This window comes from Suricata suricatta, chromosome 14, assembly GCF_006229205.1.
Source record: "Suricata suricatta isolate VVHF042 chromosome 14, meerkat_22Aug2017_6uvM2_HiC, whole genome shotgun sequence".
Classification (NCBI taxonomy): Eukaryota; Metazoa; Chordata; class Mammalia; order Carnivora; family Herpestidae; genus Suricata; species Suricata suricatta.
In genome coordinates, this window is record NC_043713.1 from 39,576,880 (window position 1) to 39,600,352 (window position 23,473).

Below are 23,473 nucleotides of genomic sequence, written 5' to 3' on the forward strand. Positions count from 1 at the left end.
ATGTCTTTCTGTCACATTTGGTCATTGTCACAGTATTTCAAACCTTTTCATTATTATTATATTTGTTATAGTGATTTGTGTTCTTTGATGTTACTATTGTAATTGTTTTGGGGGTCATGAACCCAAACTTGATAATAAATGTGCGTGTTCTCACTGCTTCACTGACCAATCATTCTCTGTCAATCCCCCTCTCCTTGGGCCTCCCTATATATCCTGAGACACAACAATATGGAAATTAGGCTAATTAATAATCCTACAGTGACTTCTCGGTATTTAAGTGAAAGAAGAGTGGCATGCCTGTCATTTTAAATTAAAACCTAGAAATGAATAAGCTTAGTGAGGAAGGGATGTCAAAGCCAAGATAGGTGGAAGGCTCTCTTGCGCCAAACAGCCAAGATGTGAATGCAGAGGAAAGGTTCTTTTTTTAAAAATTTTTATTTTTTAAATGTTTTATTTATTTATTTATTTATTCATTTATTTATTGAGAGAATGTGAGCAAGGAAGGGGCAGAGAGAGAGAGGAAGACACAGATTCTAAAGCAGGCTCCATGCTCTGAGCTGTCAGCACAGAGCCCAACGCGGGACTCGAACTCATGAACTGTGAGATCATGACCTGAGCCGAAGTCAGATGCCTAACTGACTAGGCCACCCAGGCACACCATAGTGTTTGTTTAATTTTGAAAGAGAGAGAGTGCATGTGTGCACACGAGGACAAGTGGGGGGGGGGCAAGAATCCTAAGCGGGCTCCATGCTGCCAGCACAGAGCCCAACATGGGGTTTGAACTCATAAGCTGCAAGATCATGACCTGAGCGGAAATTAAGGAGTTGGATGCTCCGCCGACTAAGCCACCCAGGTGTCCCCAGAAGAATGATTCTTGAAGGAAATTAAAAGTACTACTCTAGTGAACACATGAGTGATAAGAAAGTGACACAGTCTTATTGCTGAAATGGAAAAAGTTTTAGTGGTCTGGATGGAAGATCAAACCAGCCACAACATTTCCTGAAGCCAGAGCCCAATCCAGAGCGAGGCCCTAACTCTCTTCAATTCTGTGAAGGCTGAGAGAGGTGAGGAAGCTGCAGAAGAAAAGTCTGAAGCTAGCAGGGGTTGGTTCATGAGGTTTAAAGAAAGAAGCTGTCTCTATAAAATGGCAGCGCAAGGAGAAGGCGAAGCAGCGAATGCTGGTGTAGAAGCCGTGGCAATTTATCTAGAAGGTCTAGCTAATTAGTGAAGGTGCTTCCACTGCACTTGATCTTATCCAAAAGGCCAAGAAGCAATGAAGTGCTTCCACTGAAATATATCCAATATAGACAAAAGAGCTTTCTGTTGGAAGAAGGCAATGTCTAGGACTTTTATAGCTAGGGAAGAGAAGTCGATGCCTGATTCCAAAGCTTCAGAGGGCAAGCAGACTCCTGTTAGGGGCTAATGTAGCAAGGGGACTTTAAATTGAAGGCATCGCACATTTGCCAGTACCAAAATTCTGCGACCGGAAGAATTATGCTAAGTCAACTCTGCCTGTGCTCTAGAAATGGAACAACAAAGCCCAGATGAGAGCACATTTGTTTACAGCATGGTTTAACTACTGAATATTTACAGTCCACTGTTGTGACCTACTCAGAAAAAAAAGGTTTCCTAATTTGCCAATAAACGATTATAAAAATAAAATAACTGGTGCTTGTGCAGGTGGGGACTTCTGAAAGATAGCTACATATCTAAATAAAATAATTATAATCCAATAGAAATAAATAAAAATTAAATTTAAATATTAACAAAAAAGAAAAAAGGTTTCTTACAAAATATTAGTGCTCATTGACAAGGTACCTTGTCACTCAGGAGCTCTGATGGACATAGACAGTGAGGCTAGTGTTTTCCTGCCTGCTAGCACAACATGTATTCGGTAGCCCATGGGTCAAGGAGCCATTTTGACTTTCAAGTATTATTTAAGAAATACATTTCATAAAGCTTTACCTGCCATAGATAGCGATTCCTCTGATGGATCTGGGTAAGGTAAATTGAAAACCTTGAAAAGCTTCACCATTCTAAATGCTATTAAGAACATTTATGGATGGGAAGAGGTCCAAATGTCAGCATTACCAGAAGGGTGGAAGAAAGTGATTCTAACCCTCACGGATGACTTTGCGGGGTTCAAGACTTAAGTGGAGGAGGTCACTGCAGATGTGGTGGAAGTAGCAAGAGAACTAGAGGTAGAAGTGGAGTCCGAAGATGTGACTGATTTGCTGCAATCTCCTGATAAAACTTGAACGGATGAGGAGTTGCTTCTTATGGATGAACAAAGAAAGTGGTTTTTTGAGATGGAATCTGCTCCTGGTGAAGATGCCATGAAGATTGTTGAAATGACACAGAACATTTAGAATATTACACAAACTTAGCTCGTCAAGCAGGGGCAGGGGCTGAGGGGATTGACTCCAATTTTGAACGTTTGACTCTGGATAAAATGCTAGCAAACAGCATCATAGTCTACAGAGAAATCATTGGTGAAGGGAAGAGTCATTTGATGTGGCAAACTTCATTCTTGCTTTATTTTCAGAAATTGCCACGGCCACCCCAGCCTTCAGCACCGCCACCGCATCAGTGAGCAGCCATCACCACTGATGCAAAACCTTCCATCAGCAAAAAGGTTATTACTTGCTGAAAGCTCAGATGATGATTCACATTTTTTAGCAGTAAAGTATTTTTGGGGGCACCTGGGTGGCCCAAACTTCAGCTCAGGTCATTATCATGCAGTTTGTGGGTTTGAGCCCCACTTCGGACTCTAAGCCTGGAGCCTGCTGCGGATTCTTTGTCTCCCTCTGTCTCTGTCCCTCTCCTGCTCATGCTCTGTCTCTCTCTCTCAGAAATAAACAAACATTACAAAAAAGGTTTGTACGTTGCTTTTTAAGACATAATGCTGTTGCACGCTTAGACTATAGTGTAAGCATAACTTTTATATGCACTGGAAAGTGAAAGCATTTGTTTGACTTGATTGATTATAGTATTTGCTTCATTGTGGTGGTCTGCAGCAAAACCTGCAACGTCTCTGAGATTTGCTTGCATCAGTTCAGAACCTTCCAGCTCTACCTAATATCCCACCGATGTCCCTCTCGGTGGCCATCGGGCAGTCTGGTTCTAGACTTCCATCCTTACTTGAGCCAAGTCCCCGGAGCTGTGACCTGTTCTTCCTTGCACCTCCCCCGTCCACAGTCTTCCTAACCTCACACTGCTGGCCCTTTCTCACCGTTGTTAACATTACTTCTCATCTTCACAATGACCTCAAGTCCTCTCCCCTCTTTTCTTCCGTGTTTTTTCCCCCCACACCATTTATCCACTTGGCCCAACACTGATTATTTTCTGTTGTTTCCAGACTCTACTCTGGTTGGATTGTTTACTCCTGGATCTGCCCAGCACCTGTGTGCCCCACAGCCTCTACTTACACTGTCCTATCAGTGGAAATGTGCTTTTCCGTCCTTCCTCTTCTTTCTTTTTGTGCCTTAAATTTAAATTTACTTTTTCTTCCCTCTACTTAGGCCACAGTCATGCTCAGGATTTCACTTCTCTTTTCTGAAAATTGCTTTTACTCTGCCACTATCTGCTTTACTGTTTCCTGTTTGCCTTTTTTCCCTTCGCTTCCAAGAAACTCTTCTCTTCAAGATTGACAATGATCTCCTAGTAGCATTTTTAAGAGGCTAAGTAGTATGGTGGTAAAGAGCTAGACTGCTGGGGCCAGGCTGCTGGGGTTTGAATTCTGGCTCCACCACCTACCTGATAACTGTGTGACCTGGAGCAAGCTACCTAACCATGCCTCATTTTTTAAAACTCTGTAAAATGGGAATAATATCAGTACCTACCTTATACAGTTGCTTGTGAGGATTAAGTAGATTAGTGTATGTAACGCTTTTCTAAGGATGCCTGGTAGAGTATGTACCGAATATTAGCGTTTTGTTTTTTAAGTTTATTTGTTTATTTTGATGGGAGGGGGTAGAGAGTGAGAGAGAGAATTCCACATAGGCTCTGTGTGGACAGATGTAGGACACAATCTCATGAACTGCAAGATTGTGACCTTAAGTGAAATCAAGAGTGGAATGCCTCACTGACTGAGTCACCCAGGCGCCCCAAGCTATTATTTTTTACTCTTTCTTCGTAGCCTCCCTGGCATTTGGCAGAGTTGACCATTTCCTCTTTCTCCTTCACTGTGTTCAAGCTCAGACTAATTAATCTTGGGATCTTTTATCTATGTGACCCTGTTTGCGGTCTCTCACCATGCATCTGAACTTAACTTTTCTGGATCATTTTTCTAACAGCAATTCACTGCCATATTTCGCACTCTTATATGCATGTCACCCCAAGTTCTATTTCTGTACCCCTTTCTTAACTCCAGTGCTACACTTAAAATGTACCTAACCAACATCATCTCCCTCTCCAAATCAGCTCTTCGCTGGGTTACTTTCTGTTACAGGATCTGTGCTGGTGTGTTGTAAGGTTGGGGACATGGTATTGGGACCCAGGGAAAACTGTGTTTGAGGCCTTTGAAGCTCAGGAAACATTCCCGGATCAGTGCAGACTGGCACATTCCCCTTGTCTTGAATACTTTGTTCACTGAACAAAGCTGGATGTGGAAAGAGATGGGGAGACACTAATAGCAAGTGCATTCCTTAGTTTCCTGCTGTCGAGAATGAGGCAGGTTCATAAATTTCTAGCTTCACGATCCCAGGGTGAAATGTCTGAAAGCTGTTGTAGGCTGCTGATTTTTTTAAGGTTTTTGTTTTTTGTTTTTACTGTTATAGGTACCCCATGCCCACCCCAAAGGCAGAACAAGGTAAATAAATTTGTTTCACAAAGCAGAGGCAAATAGCAAATTAACTAGAGAACAGGGCATGATTTTAATTAAGCAGCGGTAGTTTTTTAGTGTATTTCTGAGTTGTCTCAGACCAGTGGGCAACGCTGAGAAAGATTTTCCTATTTGTTTTCTGAAATGCAGTTTCCTACACTTGGAATAGACATTTTAGACAAGGATTTTGTCGAATTTGCTGGTTTGCCAATAAGATATTCCATTTTATGTTAGTGATAATTAGTGTGTGCAGGTTAATAATGTAGGGTGTTTGCAAATCAGGTGGTTGGGAGCATTCTCACGCTGGGCTGGTTCCTGTGCCTTGCAATGCTTTGACACCTTACATTCTTCCCATTAACGACGACTCTAAACAAAACAGCTCCATTCCCTAATGGGTTTTGATCTTTGGGGATTAAACCCACAAGGACCATTAACCTAAGGAATGTAACTCAATTAGCTGTAAATGATTTAAAGTAAACTAATAGATTTTCCATTTGGAGGGCTCGGGGTGTCTTTTGTTCCTGAATTTTTTCTCTATCCATCTAATGAATAGTAAGTGCATTCTTTTGGTAAATGGTTCACCTTTGTCACAATTGCCAGCGGGCATCCTTTCTTTCTTTTTTTAAAATTTCCCTTAACAGTTTTGTTACCTGATGTTTTGAAGTTTTTAGGATCATTTGACTTTGATGATTCTTTTTTATACCAGGTGTTTTTCTTTGCTGCTTAAATCTGACTTGGCTTCAAGATGTCAGACAATTTTCTGTATATGAGTCGGTGTGTTAAAAATAAAAGCTATGTAGTTTTAAAAAATTCCATTTCCAGGACACGGTAGCGCCCCTGTGTTCTTACCAGCATATCCTTGCTTAGGTTCAGCACCATTTCCTGGAGAACAAGACTTTACCAGGGGCCCTAGGCCTGCTGCTCCAGGACGGGTGGGTCTTTTTCCCAGTTTGGTGCAGAACTAGTGTTACAAGGTATTTATGTCACTGATAGCAAATTTCATATACAAGTTCAAGATTAAATGATCCAACGTGTTGAAAATCAGTTGGCATTAGTTTTCTGTTTGATGGTTTTTCCCTCTATCAATGCAGTTGAATTTTTGTTTTCCTACATTTTTGGTTGGCTATTCTTGTTTTCATTTTTCACGTTGTTTTCTTTTCTTCTTTCTTTTAAATCCACTAAAGAGCAAAAATGTCATAAAAACTTGTGTTTGTAAACCCACGGGCGTAATAAATTCAAGCCTAAACGAGTTATATCTAATTATAGGACTGCTTTCTAGAGAGATGTAGACACGCTCTTAAAAATGATTGAGGTAAAACTTATGTGGAGCTTGGATTTCTGTTCCTCTCTCTGTTACGGGTTGAAGGTAAAAGGAGAAGTGTTATTTTACTCTATTCTCTATTAGTTTTCTTTACTTTGTTCCTTTGTACTTCGGGCAAATTAAATTTTACATTAAAAAATGGGAAAGCATGTAGTAAACATTACATTTTGCTCATCTCTCTGTATCATCTCAAGGACGTACAACAGGGCCCAGAAAATTAGTTGGCATTTAAGATTCTTTAATTTGGTATGCATTTTCCGGGAGCGTCATTATGGTGTTCAGGGCCAGATTTTTTTTTTTTAATCGAAAGAGTCATTAGGTGAGCCTTGTAGTTTTTTGGTTTTGCCATGAAAATTGTCCTCCTCCCCTTGACTGCATGGAGTTTATGATGTTTTGGCCCGTATGCTTGGAGAATTAAGAGAAGAAGGGGCTGGAGAGAACCGCCAGAGCAGTACTGCCTTTTTTAGGTGAGGAAACTTAAGATTCAGTGAGCTGTCCTAAGTTAAGCATTGTGCTCATTAGAATCAGGACCAAGAAAGGATCTTTTGAATACTCCTGTTCCTCTCTGAAGAGGCCTGGCATCTCTAAAGGCAGAGATTTTTGTAATCATGGTCAGTTTATCAGTTTCTCCCAAAGGAAGAAATTAGGGGCCTAGTTTGATGCACTTACCACTAGGAATTAAATGTACCAACTTGAAAATGCACATTGATTTTGATTGTGTCTGCTTTTACAGCCCTGGTAGGTAGATTTGTGATTCAAAGGGAATGTAAAAGTTCCAAGGAATTAACTCAGTAGAGAGAAATTACCAAAATAGATATTGATTCCGGGTCATTCTGCCCCCTAGCTCTCCTTCCCCAAAGACAGTGAGAATTTGCAAGATTTATTGCAAATTCATATTCATACTAGATGTGGTGACATGATATATTTACGATTAGATAAAGAACCCTTGCCTTTGTTGGAGTTTTGGTATGAGGGAATTAATAAAGAATTAGACAAAGTATACTATGTGATTGTATATTTGTAGTAAAATACCTTCATTGAAATTTCTAAGTATATTTTATGGTAGAAAATCATTTATGGATAAAGGAATTAGTTATGATAGTCACATTCTATCTGATGGATATTGCTACTTTTATTTTTATTGTTTTAAAAAAAGCAGTTTGTTTTATGTTTTTGTTTTTTCAGTTTTTTTGTTTTTGTTTTTTTAGATTTTATTTTTTTTTAAGAAATCTCTACTCCCAACTTGGGGCTCAAACTTAAAACCCTGAGATTAAGAGTTCCATGCACTCGGGCTCCTGGGTGGCTCAGTCGGTTGAGCGTCTGACTTTGGCTCAGGTCATGATCTCCCAGTTTGTGGGTTCGAGCCTGGAGCCTGCTTCAGATCCTATAACTCCTCTCTCTGGTCCTCCCCGTTGACGCTGTCTCTCTCTCTCTCTCTCTCTCTCTCTCTCTCTCAAAAATAAATAAAAACATTAAAAAAATTAAAAAAAAAAAGGAGTCCCATGCTCTCCCAACCGAGCCAACCAGGCACCCCTGTTTTTACAAGTTTTTGGTAATGGAAGTAATCATTTTATATTTCTGTTTTTTCTTTGGACATGCTAATTGAGTCAGTTGGGGTTTATTGGGCAGTTCCTCCTTCTGACTATTATCTTATTAAATTAAAAAAAAGCATACTGAGTCATGATATTTCCTCTTTTTTCTTTTGTAGCCAACACTTATCTGTTCATGGTACAAGCTCGAGGAATAATGTTGAGAGAAAATGTGAAAACCATAGGACAGATGATCAGGCTGTACACAAACAAGAACACCACACTCAACGGTACAGGTGAGCCGGCTCCCTGCTTCCTCCTGCTTTGCTTCTGGTTCGCGCCTTTGTAGCGAGAAGAGGTAAACCAAGGCTCACAGGCTCTGGTTTTGTCTCCAAGTAACTCTGTTGAAGATGAAGTGTACGGGGAGGTTCTTTTAGTGCGTGAGCCACGGCTGTCCCATGTTTTAGGATGTGTAAAGGTGTTCTCACAGAGGGGTGGGGTTTTGTCCAAAGATACTTAATTCTTGCAAACATAAAATGCAAAAAGCTTTTTCAGTTTGCCTATTGTAGTCAAAAGGAATTAACCACAGAGAGACCAGTTTATCCAGACTAGTCCTTTTGTGGTCTCTTTTTATGCCCATTCTAACTCCTAAAATGTTTTTCCAACTATGTCTAGAAAATACTTACTGTTTTTAATTAAAAGAGACTCTTAATAATTGTATGGCCATTTAAGGGGGCTTCAGGAGAAATGATAGAAGATTGGAAATCTGTAGCTAGCTGCTCTTCTTTTAAAAGTATTATCTGGGAGTAGAGTCTTCATCACGGTCACATGAGGTTAAACCTTAAGTAATAGGCCCGAGTAGTGACTTAAAGAAGGCAGCCTTGATGAAAACAGATCTAACTGTGGTGGAAGAATGCTCATGTCCCCAGGTGGCAGTGTCTGCTGTCTCCTGAAGTGTTAGTACAGGTGACTTAAAGGCTTTAATGACTCATTGTCACCTGTTGCATCCTCTGTATTCTCATTTTGAGCAGTTAAAATTAAAGATTTAATTTGTGTCAATAGTTCTCCAATGTACCATAGTCAGTGAGAGACAGATACACACACACTCTTTGGCAGAAGTCCCTATCTGCCAAACATAGATCTTCTTTCTTAAAATGTATGTGAAGGTGGGTAATAGTTTTGCCCTTCAAAAATTTAAGACTGTGTCATATTGATTCTTAATTTAATTTCACACATGCTTCTGCAAAATCCATTCTAGCCATTTGCCTGATTTGTTTTATGATGCCGCAAATCAAAACACTCTTGTTTCTCCCTTTTAACTTTAAAGAAATTTCTTTTAGAAAGACTGTCCTTGTACTTGGAATTTTAATAGTATAGTAAAAATCTTTTTAACTGGTCTTCTGCTTTAATTGGTCTTCTGAGTAGTAGGTCAATGTTAGGAGCAGTTTAAACATAAAAGCTTCTTTAGGACTTGTCCTCGTTGAATAAGTTGATTGAGAAAGTGTTCATTAAAAGTTCCCTCCACTGAACAGAAATTCTCAGCCTCTTTGCGTTACTGTGTTCGTATAACAACCAAGCCCGGCTTGTTAAGAGTTGGCTCACTTCTGTGAGCCTCTGAAAACTTCACATGGCTCTTTTCTGGTGGTAACACTGCTCTCAGGAGACGGCGTTGTGTCAGCCTCGGATTGGGATTGGTCGTAAGAGAGACCGGGCTGCAGTGGCTTCAGCACATGAGTCTTTATGTCCTTTCACAAAAGAGGTCTGGAAGTTGGGTATGTGTGGCTGCGGTGAGAGTGTCCTCACACACCCTCCGTCTTCTGCTCTGTCATGGGTTTTACAGTCTGAGCTTGTTGTGGGGCTCCAGTGCTCATAGCTGTACTTGAGTCAGTAAGAAGAAGGAAAGGAAGAGGGAAGGAGAGCAGAGGGACCCTTTTAAGGAGTCTTCCCAGAAGTTTCACATGCCATCTCTGCTTAAATCTCATTGGCCAGAACTTTGTTGTAATAGGCTCTATATTACAGTCTTTGAGCTGGGTACACTGGTGCTTTGAATGAAATTGGGGTCCTGTTAACTAAGAAAATGGAGTTTGAGTAGGCAACTGTAAGGCTTTTGCCATGTTCATTTATATTGAACAACTGGTAGAGTTAGTATACTTAACTAGACACTGGAGACACAACATTAAGAACATCCTCCTTTTGTATGAGGATCTCTAGGCTTTTGGGGAGAGATGGAAGCATGCATAGTTATTTATAGTACAGTTACTTCTTTTCTTCAGAGTTCATTCATTTTGAGAGAGAGGGAGAATGTGTGGGCATGTGTGAGTGGGGGAAGAGGCAGAGAGAGAGGGAGAGAGAGGGAGAGAGAGAGAGAGAGAGAGAGAGAGAGAGAGAGAGAGAGAATCCCAAGCAGTCTCCATGCTCAGCACAGAGCCCAGTAGGGCTCAACCCATGACCTTGAGACCCAGACTTGAGCTGAAATCAACAGTCAGATGCTTAACCCACTGAGCCATCCAGGTGCACCAGTATAATGTGGTTTATTTCTGCACAGACATACAGATACAACCTGCCAAAAAGGAGATAATGGCCCATAAGGTGTACAAAGAGCTAACTGAACTCTAGGGGAGAATTGATCAACATGTACTGGCTCATTTAAAATTTAACACTTGATGGTAAATAGGTTGTGATACTTCTAAGTACACATTTGATTTTGAAAAAGGGTTTTTAACCTCATACCTGACTTTCTGAAGCATTAAATATGAATATATGCCATATGTAAAATTTTTGCAAAGAGATTACACATCGCATGATCAAATGATGGTTTTCCTTGTAGCTATGGAGTTAGTCAAATTAAGAAAGCCAGATGTAATCGGTGAATAATCACCGAGGCAGATGGTGTGGTCATGCAATGTTAGAAGTGGTAGGTTTATTAGAAATAACCCAGCACACTTCCTCGTTTCATAGATGCAGGGTCTGAGGCAGACCCGCCAGCCAAACACAGCAAGCCAATGGTAAAGACTAGAGCCCTCACTGAGTTTCTGTACCTGTTTTAAGCTGCCTTTTGTGGGAAAAACAATGCCCTTGGGAGTCCTTTTTCCATTAGTCATAAGGTCCTTTGAAAGCTGAGGAGGGGACCTGCCCAGCAGTGTTCATTCCGGGTCTCTCTCTTCTTCAGGTGTGGCTCCAGAAGAGAGGAAGAAGGCTGGGGGCTCAGAATGCATTGTGTTTTCATCCGTCCATTCATTAGATGAAATAATGTCTACCTTTTACAGCAGTTGTGGTAGATCAGTCTCAAATGCATCTGTCATGCATAACCTTTAAAAACTGCTCCTGATTTTGAAAGCAGTGGTTATATTTGATGGACCTAAGCACTTTTGTGGGAATAATGATTTTGTGGGTTTATTACAGTATAGTCTCCAAAAGCTTAAATTCCTGTTGGCTATATTATCAGTTGTGAGGTGTTCATTTACAGTAAATTTTTACCATGTTGTGGATACTGGAAATCAAAGGCAATTTGATTTCAAAAAAGAGATCTTCAGATGGGTGGCAGCGGGTTGGTGGATGGACTTCTACATAATGCATCAGGATGACGTAAGTCCTACTGGACGCGCTTCTCAAGGGGTGCGGAGACTTTTCTGTAAGTCTGGCAATGAGTTGAGACCCTTATGGTAATTTGTGTGGATGTGGCCAAGATAACACATTTAGCTCCAAATCTTTGTGCTTAAAGGAAGTGAATATATTGCTGTTATATGTCTTGGAGGTTTGTTTTTAAATTTTTACTATTTAAAAAAAAACTGATGCATGGGTTCTTTTGTGAAAGACTCAGTCATTCTAGCTCTAAAATAAAAAGAGAAACAATCCTGCAGGCCTCCTGTTGCCACCAGGCTTCTGGGGGGGGGGGGGGGCGGTGCTGTCAGTAACAGTTTATTTTACGGAAACATCTAGAGAGCTTACAACTTCTGTGAGTTGGATGTGGATTTATAGAACCATAGCATGCAGCTAAGAGATGGGGCCCAGACATTAATAACAAGAAATAATAAATTATGCACAATAAGGAAATACTCTTATTTAAAGTTAACTACATGACATTAAGAAAATGCTTGAGTATTTTGAGAGTGTTAATATTTATCTGCCTTAGGATTATAAGAAAATGAATCTTCTGAACACATAAAGGCCAGAGACGACCTCATTCATCTGCTGTTTTTAGCTCCTACAAATGCATAGTATGTAGTAAATGCCTACTATAGTACAAGTCCCCACAAATGGAGAAAAATTTTTTGAATATAACTTGAAACTTGATCTCTATCTAGATATACTTTTTAAAAAGCGCCTTAAGGGAAGAATCAGAACTTTAATGGACTTACACTTATTTTATGTTCATTTCTTTTAATCATTCAGATATGTATGGGGGACACATAGGGTATGGACTGCTAGAGGGGTCTCTGTGCTCTTGGCGTGCCCCTGGGCTTACAAAACAATGTCCACTGACCACCCTTCCCCTTTGGCTTGGAGGAGTTTCCTTGCCGAGTGCTCTCTAGGGCTTCTCTGGACAGAGGCATTGGGAGGATTCTGTCACTGGGGCTTTCCAGCATCCTGGTGGAATAGCCTTAGCAGTTGTACATCTTGTCATCGTGGGGTTTCCTGGCAGTAATACACTTCCCTTAAAACCTTCCCCATGCCCTGCCAAAGTCCTAACTGGAGTTTGAGAGACCGGTTGTAAGAGAGACCGGGCTGCAGTGACTTCAGCACTTGAGTCTTTATGTCCTTTCCTAAAGTGTCTGCTAGAGCTTCCTCTCCGGTGGGGACGTGGTTTATGATCTAGGAGGCAGTAGCTTAATCAGCCGTTTCCATGTCTTGTCTCTTACTGCATGTTGTTCTCTTAGACTGGCTTCATTTTACATAGAGGTCATAGTTCTCAGCCCTGAATCCCAGAACCTTCTTCCGGAAAGGGCTGAAAAACATGATCCCTTTGGTTCCAAGTTCAGAATTCCTAAGGTTCTGACTGTCCCGGGTTAAGCCACATGCAGTCACTCCTAGCTCTAGTCAGTGAATATGTCTGTGGGCCCTGGATTGTACTGAGCAGTTCTCTGACTGAAATCTGAAAATAGCTACATGAGGTAGGCACAGTGGGAAACTACATTGTCTTGCCCTGTCCCACAAAGCTAGTGCCTTTGGGAGCAAGGATCGGAACTCCCTGTCTGACTGCGGCACCCTCACCAGTGCCCTGGACGCCATATAACTTGCAGTACCTAAAGATAATGGACCCAAGATAAGGTAGAGCTTCAGGGCTCCCCAGGGACTGCAGCCTGCTATTTGGAATGAGTAATTTAAAGATTAAAAATGGACTGTATTACGGAAGTAAGTCTCAGTTTCTTAAGGGTGGGGTGGTGAGAATACATTCCTCCTACCCCTCTGCTCCGCGGTTACTAGAAGCATTGTGCTGTGACTGTGTGGTCGTCCAGGACACCCTTGGCCATTTGATGGTGGAGAGGATTCCCTGGTGTACTTTCACATTCCCTTTTGACCTTGCTCAGCCGGGGGCGGGATGGGAGTAGGTGTTCTCCTGCGGGTACAGATGAGCCTGCACTGTACGTAAGCACAGATCCGGCCAGGCTGCTCTCTAGACTTTTCCCCGGTCCCCTTGGGAAATCATGCTGAGCGGTCTTTTGCAGCAGCAGTGAGGGGTGAATGGGACAGTAGCCACGGCAGCTGCACTCGGTTTTCTCTGGTTCTTTATACGATAGCAGCTTCCAAGTCCTTCTGTGGATTGCTCACTGCGCGCCTCTTTACAGTGGTTGTGACATCTTTTGTACTAGGAGCAAAGCAAAAGGCAGTTTTTTGGTTGTAACTTTTTTCTCTCTCTCCAAGATTATCCTGAAGGCAATAATTCAAGTGATTATCTTGTTCAAACAACAACATATCTTCCGGAAAACTTCACATATTCACCATATCTCCCCTGCCCAGAAAAACTGCCTTATATGCGTAAGTGTCATCTAATTTTAACTTAACTGTTTGCTTATGTTATAATAAAATAATACAAATCACATGGTTTGAGCACACCATGCTCAGATCAATACTATGGGTGCATGTTCATGTTACGTAGCACGTTACTTGATATTTCTGTTTTGGACAAAGCATTTTTTGGGAAGGGGAGGGGATTGAAAAGTTGAAGAAAGAGCTCATTTTTTGCCCAGAAGCAACCTCTGTTGTGAGTTTGATGTGTATTCTTACCAGGTTATTTGAAAAAAAAATTTTTTACAGAAATAGATGCTTAGATAGACAAATATAATGTCTCAAAGGTGTTAAGAATTTATATAAGTAGTCTTAAAATTACAATTCTTTCTAGAATCTGTTTGCTTAATTAAAAATTTTTTTAAATGTTTATTTTTGAGAGAGAGAGAGAAGCAGAACGTGAGTAGGGGAGGGGCAGAGAGAGAAGGAGACACAGAATTGAAAGCAGGCTGCAGGTTCTGAGCTGTCAGCACAGAGCCGGATGCGGGGCTCGAACTCACCAACTGTGAGATCATGACCTGAGCTGAAGTGTAATGCTTCACTGATTGAGCCACCCAGCCCCTGCTTAATTTTTTTAGAATTATCCACGTTGAATCATATAGATCTCCTTATTTTCCTTAATTACTGTATTGTCCATGTTTGAATAAAGGTACTATACTTCATTTACCTTTTTCTCTGCTGATGGAAATTTAGGTGGTTTCCACATTTTTGCTACCAAAAAGTAGTGCTGCCAGGAGCATCACAGTACAGATTTCTCTGCATGTGGTCCATGTATGCTCAAGGGTTATCCCTAGAACTGGGCTTGTTTCGTAGGCTGGCTTGGTTTTGCACCAAAGGAGCTATACCAGTTTATTTTTTATTTTCATTTTTTCAAATGTTTATTTATTTTATTTTTGAGAGAGATGGAGAACACCTGAGTGGGAAGGGGCAGAGAGAGAGAGAGAGAGGGAGAGAGACAATGCCAAGCCCCAGTGTGGGGCTTGATCCCACTTACTGTGAGATGAGGACCTGAGTCAAAACCAAGAGACTGAAGTTTAATCTCCGGAGCCACCCAGGCGCCCCAGAGCTGTTCTGGTTTATAGCCTCAACATCAAGGCATGAATATACCGTTTCGATGTTGGTAGACTTTTACGTTTTTGCTAATGTGATAAAAATATTACTTCTAATATGTTAGATAAAAAAATGATATCACAGTGTTTGCATTTTCACTTCTTTCATTAGTAATGGGTTTGAGTAACTTCTGATGGCACAGTGAGAGGTTTTTGAATTTTCTCTCTGGTGACTCAGTGTGTCCTTGCTCGGATTCTTTATTGGTTAATTGGGCTTTTGTACGGATTGACGGAAGTTCTTTGCATATATTCCAGCAGTGACCTATTGCCTGCTGGAGGTGTTGTCACAGCTTTTCACAGTCCCTGGCTTGTCTTTTCATTTTGTTTATAGAATCTTCTGTTTAATAGAAGTTTGAAGTTAATGATATTTTCAAGTGTATCCATCACATAAAAGTTTTGCCTTTTCTGACTTAAGAAAGCTTTCCGTATTACTCCAAGGCCTTCTAATAGTTTTACCATTTTGTATTTAGGTTTTATATATTAAAGGAGATAGCAATAAAGATGGTGTACTTTAAGTACATATATGTTTTCAAAATTATGAAGACCATACATGAGCATTAAAAACCTGCTATAATCACTCAGAAGCTGCAAGGCTATCATTTTGTCATTTTTTTTCTTTGTATGTTTCCCCTCCCCTAATCTTAAGCATGCTCTGTACATACAAGCTTATATGTTCATTTTTATGAAATTAAAAAATAAATATCTTTTTGAATTGCTTATTTACCCTTGGGTACTAAAGTACTTAGTATCAAAATGTGTTTTTTGTGTCTTTACATGAGTATTCTTTCTTGAGGAAATTTGCCTTTGCCTATCCTATTTATAGGATTTTTTTGAGTTTATTGTTGGCAAATTGTTGAAATTATATGTTTATAATCAAAAGAGCCCCTTTTCAATGTCATCTAAGGCCATGGTTCTCAAATTTGGGGGTGCATCAGAATCAGCTGGATAGTCTTAAAATTCAGGTTGCTGGGCTCCGCCTCGGGAGTTTCACACTCCGTAGATCTTGAGCGGGGTCTGAGAATTTTCATTCCTACAAGTTCCTGGGTGCCGGTGATCCTCGGGCCACACTCTGAGACCCGCTAGTGTAGACTAGGTCCTGGCTATGTCAAACCTGAGGGGCTTTTATGGTTCTTGGTCCCAACCCTTAAGTGACTTTACTAATCTGACGGGGGGCATGGGTATTTAAAAAAAATTCTCATTGATTCAAATCTTGCTGCCTCTTTGCTGTCTTATAATAGAGAATGAAGCTCTGATTTTTGTGGCCGTGTATCTGTCATGACTTCGTTATTGTGGCCCTGGTTTTCTAAAAATGAATGTTTTTGTCTGTGCAGTACTGAAACCACTAAGTAATGTTCTGTTGAAATATTGATTACAATAATTTCATTTTCATAATTTGCATATTCAAGGGTTTATAGTCTTAGGAAATCTTTCTGTTCTTGGTTTAGTTGCCATTTTCTTAATTACTGCTTTATGGGTACTAATTAAACTCTGTTTAAAAGCATCTGCCTGCCAGGCCTTCCTACTAGCACTGCTCTCTTCCAGCCCAGAACTTGTAAGTGCCCCTGTCGTGGTGCTTGAGAGACTGTGTCAGGCCTGCTGCGCATTCACTGCCTTGGCGCTGAATGTCCTGCTGCTGCGGCTCCTTCTCACTGCTCCCATCGGAGTCAGGTCTTCACGAGAGAGGACCACACTGGTTGGTCCAGCCACCGTTTCACAGGAGGCCTCCTCGTGGGCTGCTGGCTTTGGGTCCAGTACCAGCCCCGTGTCCTAATTAGAGGATTGGTCATGTACAAATAACTGCTTAGAAAGGGGCCGTGAGAACAGCCAACATAATGAGGCTTCTAAGAGGGCCTTGCTTGAGCCGTCCTGGAGAGACCCTCCGCCGAGTCATGGGACCTCTGCAGAGTAGAGCCTCACTTTACCTACTGTAAACTACGGGAGTGTCATATCAACTTCACAGTGTTGCACACATGAAAGGAAGTGCAGTGCTTTAAGCTTGAGAGACATTAGTTTGACATTCCCTTTCTTCCTCACTGTTTTCATGGAGCCAGACTTTGTGATGATCAAGGGAATGAGAAACCTGGGAGAAATGGGGGGAGTTACGGGGTTTTATACTTAGCTATGTACCCGTATTTTTTTTAAGTTAACAGCATTATTTCTCATTGGTAATTGAGAACAGCATTCCAAAATACCTACATGTAAAGTCATCTTATAATATCACACAAAATAATTGAATACACTATCTCCCTAAATAATAGTTTAAGGAAATCCCTCTAAGGAAAAGGTCTACTATGATGAAACTGTCCTAGTATGAATGATACCTAATTTTCCTATGATCTGCAAAAGTGAGGTTGAGGCTCAACATTGGTGTGTTTGATTATCTAGCTGTAATTCTGAAAGAAACAGATTCTGGTTTTTTTTCTTGTTTTTATTTTTTTATTTTTTTTATTTTTTTTATTTTTATTATTGTTTTTTACTTTATAAGGTTTCATATTTTTTTAACATATGCAATTATTTTCCATCCTTTACAATACAGTAGTTGCAATGACACTCAAAACAGAAAAGCAAAGTAAAAAATCAAAACACCAACTTCGAAACAGATTCTGTTTTATTTTCCTCTAGTGGAGCAGTGGGACTACCAGCACTGGATTACTGTAAAGATGAAGTTGTAACTTTTCCAGTTAAAATTCAGATAAAATGGACTTCATGGACTTCAGCTATATTTTACATTCAATCAATTATACTGTAAAATGTATTTTATAAACTTTTTTAATGTTTATTTCTGAGAGAGAGAGATAGTCAGAGTGTGAGTAGGGGGGGGGGGCAGAGAGAGAAGGAGATACAGGATCCGGAGCAGGCTCCAGGCTCTGAGCTGTCAGCATACAGCCCAAGGCAGGGCTCCAACTCACAGACCGTGCGATCATGACCTGAGCTGCAGTCGGACACTTAACTGAGCTACCCAGGCTACCCTGTAAAATCTGTTTTAATGTGTGTTATTTATACAAGTGACTTCTTTGCCACTGTTAGTATTTATAGATTCTTCAGAGAGGGATAAACCATTTTCAGCTTTCTTAAATTTATGTGAGACTCTCCATACTAAAAAAGTAAAGAAATTTCACTTTTTCCAGAGCTAAAAAATAACAAGTGCTTGGCTTAGTGGATATTTTGATTTTTCTGAGTGAAGGAGAGTGGGGAAAATGTCATTTGTGTCCTTTGCATTTAAATAAAGGTAGATTTCCCTGGAGCTTTCCTATCTTTTCACTCTTCTTCAAACAGAATACATTTCCAGTAACTTTCATATATTTTGTCCTTATTGTTCGCAGAATATTTCCCTTTATGGTTTAACCTTGGTAATTGATACAGTTGCTAGACTTAGGAATATAACAAAAGCTATAAGGACTTTCTGAGATGAATTTAAATAATTCAAATGAAAATCAGCAAAAAGGGAAAAAGAGAAGTACGCTTCAGAGAAACTCAGAGTATGTACTGTGACAAACCATCACGCATGTATGTGCTGTAAAAGGCAAGATGGGAGCCATTTTCGAGTAAACTGTGGCTGCACATGTAGTGGTCCAGGGTTGTTCACAGGGGCAGGCAGAGGGGACATGGAGCTGAATGGCCCTGTGTTACCAGAGCAGGTAACACGCTCACCGAAAAGCAGCGTGCTTGCTATGATTGGGTTATTGTGTGATGAAAGGGAGTCAGTGGTTCCTTCTGGAAGGAAAAGGGAGATGTCAGTGAGAGGGGACGTTGTAATTGGGTCTTGCGAGGTAGTTTACTAGGTAGCTGAGGTAACTGTGAGAGCACCAAGGGTTCTGTGAGAACGGAGGGTAGTCTGCTCTTACCAGGTGGGAAGTGAGGCCGGACAGGGAGTGGAGGGGCCTCAAGGGCCATGTGGGTTCCATGAATCCCTGAGCACCCATGAGATAGACCTCAGAGAGAGCAGATCCCTTGGGCATATATGCAAAGGGTTGATTTATGGCCTGTGTGTGTATCTCTAGGATGAGGGTGCCCAATTTTCAAAGGGTCCAGGGCAAGAAAGGATAAAACAGAAATGAACAAAGACCACTGCTCTAAGCAGATGAATAGTGTGACTAGGATGGCTTCAGAAAGATTATTCTGTTGAGAAGTTGAAAAATGGATGAGAGTGGGGAAATACTAGAATCTGGAAGACCAGCAAGGAGCTTTCTGCCAGCGCCAAGGGGAATGACAAGAGCATATGCCCAGGCTATGGCATTGGAGAGAGGACGAAGCACCAAAGAGAAGCTCCAGGAATGCCCCTGGCCGGATGTGGCGGACAACCAAGGGATCGGGGATAAAGAGCAAGTTTTTGGCTTGGTGATTGTTAACTGAAACAAGTAATGCAGGATAAATATCACATTTGGAGACTAGGGAAGTTAATGAGGAAGTTAGAGTTGGATCTTGTTTAAAGCTCAGGAAGTTAATTTGGGGTCTGCATTTCATCAGAGAGATCTGGGCTGGAAATAGAGGAAGTGAGACGGGGAATGCTATGGGCGGGTCCCTGGTGGGGGTGACGGGTAGTCAGTAGCAGAAGGGAGAACAGTCCGGGACATATGGGAGTCAGGGAGCAGTGTCCTAGAGGCTAAGGAGGACACAGTTTTGAGAAGAGAATGTTCTGTCTTGTGAAAACGGAAGCCACAGGAAATACAGTCTCAGTAGAGGGGTGGGGTAGGGTGCAAAGTATACTGTCTGGAGAAGTGACTCAGAGGAGTATAAAGACTCGGTTAAAAAAAAGTGCGGTGGGACGGGAAGTAGAATGGAGTGAGATGCCTGGAGGAGCTGGGGACAACGGAAGAGCTCTTCAGGAAGATACGGACCCGAGCACGTTTTTGGGAGTTCCAGAGAGATGAGATGGGAAGTATAAGGAAGCAGAAGGGAAGTACCATGGAGCCAGATTCTGGAGAAGCTTACAGGAAACAGAAATAGGCTCAAGTCAAGGAATTAGCCTTAGAAAGCAGAACCTCTTCTCCTCTGAGGGATCAGTGTAGTTCACAGGGAGATGAGGTGGAGAAAGTTAAGGGGGTTCATGCCTGTTGCTTCAATGTTCCTGGAAAAGTGGGAGGCCACATACATATGACAGGTTGGCCAGGAAGGTGGGACTCAGCAGTGGGCAGTTCTAGCAGCTGAAATGTGTTCACATCAAGCCGTGTGGCCACGAACGTGATCAGGGGTGTCTATTGACATAGGAACTGTGAGAATGGGGCCAGCGACCCTCATTCCAAACAGCCATGCCTGGTGATTCTTAGCCACATGACCAGAGTTACTGAGCTACTTGTTAGAAGACCAGACAGACTGGAAAAATGAGGATTTAGCCGAGAGAAATTTAAGCCAGAGCTGATTGACTTTAGACTCTGACACTGCCAGTCGTCTTCAGGAACGGTGATGCTTAAGGTGTGACTGCAGATCTGAGTTTATCGGGATGATGTTTAAAAAAATAATAAGAGGATATCAGGGGAGTGGAGAGTACCCCCCAGTCAGTAAAGGAGGCTTCATATCTGAAGGTGGTATGATTAAAAATCATAAACTTCAAAGGAGGTGAATTTATGGAAGAAGGAAGTAAATGTGTTTGTTTTTTGTTTTTGTAAAGTGTAGGTGTAAGTCTGCAGAATACCTTCTTTTATCCCTGGCTTCAAGAACGTAGACCTAACAAAGTGAGCATTTGGCACAGTTTGAAAGCAAGAACACTTTTTCATTGAAGATGAGCAGTAGGGTGGTATTCTAGGGAAAACACTGAAGTACAGTATATGGAAGTTTCTTGGCAATGAAACGGATCCAGAAAACACATTTAGAATCACAGGGGAAGTATATGATACCCCATATAAATCTCATAACAGCTTTTTGGGAAAAAGAAAGAAGCAGTACATTAAATGTAGGGTCTGTCCCTGTGTCAGGATGCGAAAATGTAAGTGAGTGCATGTCTCAGAGCTGAGGAAATACAATAATAGTTGTGGATTATGACGCTAAAGGAGGTGGTCAGCTTATCAATAGTTGGGGACTAAGAAAACAGTTTGGAAGAGGTGATAAAGGCTGTGGGACTTTCAGGGGGATGAAAGGTTCATTGGGTGGGTTATAAGGGAAAGGTGGGGACAAAAAGCAGAGACTGCTAACTGGAGGCCTCAAGGGGTCATTCAGAGTAAAGTAGGAGAAAACCATAAGCGAGGAAAGAAATTGGGTGTTAAAAGCTATGTGTTGTGGCCAGGATCAGGAGGTGAGAACTCGGCCTGTACGACGCTGTTCCTTTGGGTCATTTATGGGTGGGACACCTATTGCACAAATGTCTTACAGGCTTATTTTAGTACCTGATAGAGCCAACGGGTGGAAGTACAGGTAGGAAGGAAGCAGAAAGAGAGGTGAGACAAGATTGGATGTGGCCAGCTTTGCCCTTCCTACCCATTCATTCATCCATCCATCCATCCATCCATCCAGTGTCCAGGCACTGCTCTTGGCATTGGTGATGTGTGACTGAAAATCCCTCTATGTTTAGGAGATTGGGTCAGTTCAGGAGTAGTTGAGTAAGAAGTCATTTGTGTAAGTAGACATAAAATTTCAGAAGTTGAGAAGCCTAAGTAATTTCCTAGTGGGAACAGGCAATTTCTAGTGTTGGCGCCAAAGGGGGCAGTGGGTGACTGGGGGTCAGAGGACTGATGTGGCCGTTTAGCCTTGAGCTGTGTGTGCTCAGGCAGCAGCCCAGGGTGTAGGAGAGAATGTGCTATCTTATCATAAAAATAATTCTTTGACTTTGGAGAGGAATTCATCTGATGGGATATTTCTTCAGCAAACTCACGTCTTTCTCAACACTGTCAGTAAGATCATTGGGCCATGCACATTTGAAACCCTGAGGGCAAAGGGGTGACAAAAAGTCAGAGGATCCAGAATTAGGCTTTCGATACCAAAAACTAGAGATAGGCTCTAAACTGAGTGACACAGTCACAGAAGGCTGTGGATTTATAGAGAAAGCAACTCTCTGGCTAGAGATAATATGCCTTACATTTTACTTGAAATCTAAGAAAAAATGTAAATCTAGGTATTCATATGTATTGACTATTATTTTAGGAATTATATTTTAATAGAAAAAGCAATAGCCTATGTCATGTCATGTGATATGTCGTCCACACTACCATGAGCCTGTGGTTTGGGCCTGCACACACCTCACGGCCCCCAGACCCATTTAGGATTCCAAACGGGGTGGCATGATCGCATGTCTTGCTAATGCCCCATTAGAAAATTGTACTAGATATCATACATAACCAATGATGCAATTACGTTTTCTCAACACATAGCAGAAATAGTTTGGCACGCAGGCTTTGTTGCCAGGACTGATGGGTAGCTTACAACTGACTTTTGTTCTTCCCACTGGACCTGACCCTCTAGCTAACTGCCAGCCCCTCCTCTTTTCAGGCACTCGGTTCTGCTCTTTCCTTTCTAAGTCCAGTTCCACCTTCCAAATAGTGAAAATCAAGGTTTGCTAGATTGTGTTATTTACATTGTGTGCTGATTGATGGCTCTGCTGGAGAAATTGATTCAGAGAATATATTTTTGGCCCTTTAATTTCATTTTTAAAAAATGTTTATTTATTTTGAGAGACAGGGAGAGAAAGCGTGTGTAGGGGTGGAGCTGAGGAAAGGGAGAGAGAGAGAATCTCAAGTAGGCCCCATGCTGCCAGTGCAGAGCCCTGACATGGGGCTCCATCCCATGAACGTGAGATCATGACGTCAGCAGAAATCAAGAGTTAGACGCTTAACCCCCTAACTGACTGAGCCACCCCGGTGCCCCTGACCTTGTTGGGGAGAGAGCACACCTTCTCATTGGAAAAGCTCAGGTTAGCACAGGTGCTGAATGAAGATTGGGGCTTCTCTGTGGAGTTCAGCAGGTCCTTTTCTTCAGTTGCCCTTGGAATCTCAACAGTGAAATAAAGGGGGACTAGCCTGGCTGGTTGCTTACTTTTTTTTACAAGTACAGAAAGTTTTATCCTCTCCTGGATTTAAAGCACTGGAATGCTTCTCTGAATGAGACCTGAAGGGGCCATCCAGTATATAAAAAAGGTGAGAGTCGCTTCCGTGGGTGCAGTGGTGGGAGGACCCCAACTCCTCCCTGACCGCAGGCTGACCTTGAGAGATGTTTTTCTACTGAGGATCATTTGAAAACCACGTCACAAGTGGTTCATCTACTTCGTGCCTCTTCCTGGCCCCTCGCTGTACTGTGCCCTTTTCCCTTCACTTCCAGTGCATGGCATCTTTTCCCTAACACCTTGTGTTGAGAAGTGAGCTAGTGTATTGAGTTAAGAATATGCAGATTAGGGGTGCCTGAGTGACTCAGCTGTTTATGTGTCCGACTCTTGATCTCGGCTCAGATCACGATCTCATGGTTCATGGAATCGAGCCCCACGTCGGGCTCTGCACTGACAGCACGGAGCCTGTTTGGGATTCTCTCTCTACTGCTTCCCAGCTTGCTTCTCTCTCTCTCTCTCTCTCTCTCTCTCTCAAATAAATAAGCATTTAAAAAAAAAGAATATGCAGATGATGGCCCGCTGGATGCGGCTAGCACAAGCCACCCACATGAGGAAGGCAGGTAGCTTTCTCAGCATCCGAGCCCCCACTTTGAGGAAGTGAAACCCAGGGAGTCATTTTGACTGGAGTTACAGTTTCAGTACACCCACATGAAGGAA

The 23,473-nt window shown here is 41.8% G+C and overlaps 1 protein-coding gene across 2 annotated transcripts in view; it reads left to right on the plus strand.

Annotated features, from left to right (window-relative positions):
* B4GALT6 (beta-1,4-galactosyltransferase 6) overlaps nucleotides 1-23,473 on the plus strand; it is a 64,472-nt gene that overhangs the window by 14,604 nt on the left and 26,395 nt on the right. Inside the window, exons 2-3 of one of the 2 annotated variants that reach the window (XM_029922956.1) lie at nucleotides 7,852-7,968; nucleotides 13,535-13,648. In XM_029922956.1, coding sequence (XP_029778816.1) covers nucleotides 7,852-7,968; nucleotides 13,535-13,648 — 231 coding nt within the window. The remainder of the gene's footprint in view (nucleotides 1-7,851; nucleotides 7,969-13,534; nucleotides 13,649-23,473) is intronic. The other variant, XM_029922957.1, reaches the window with a different exon arrangement.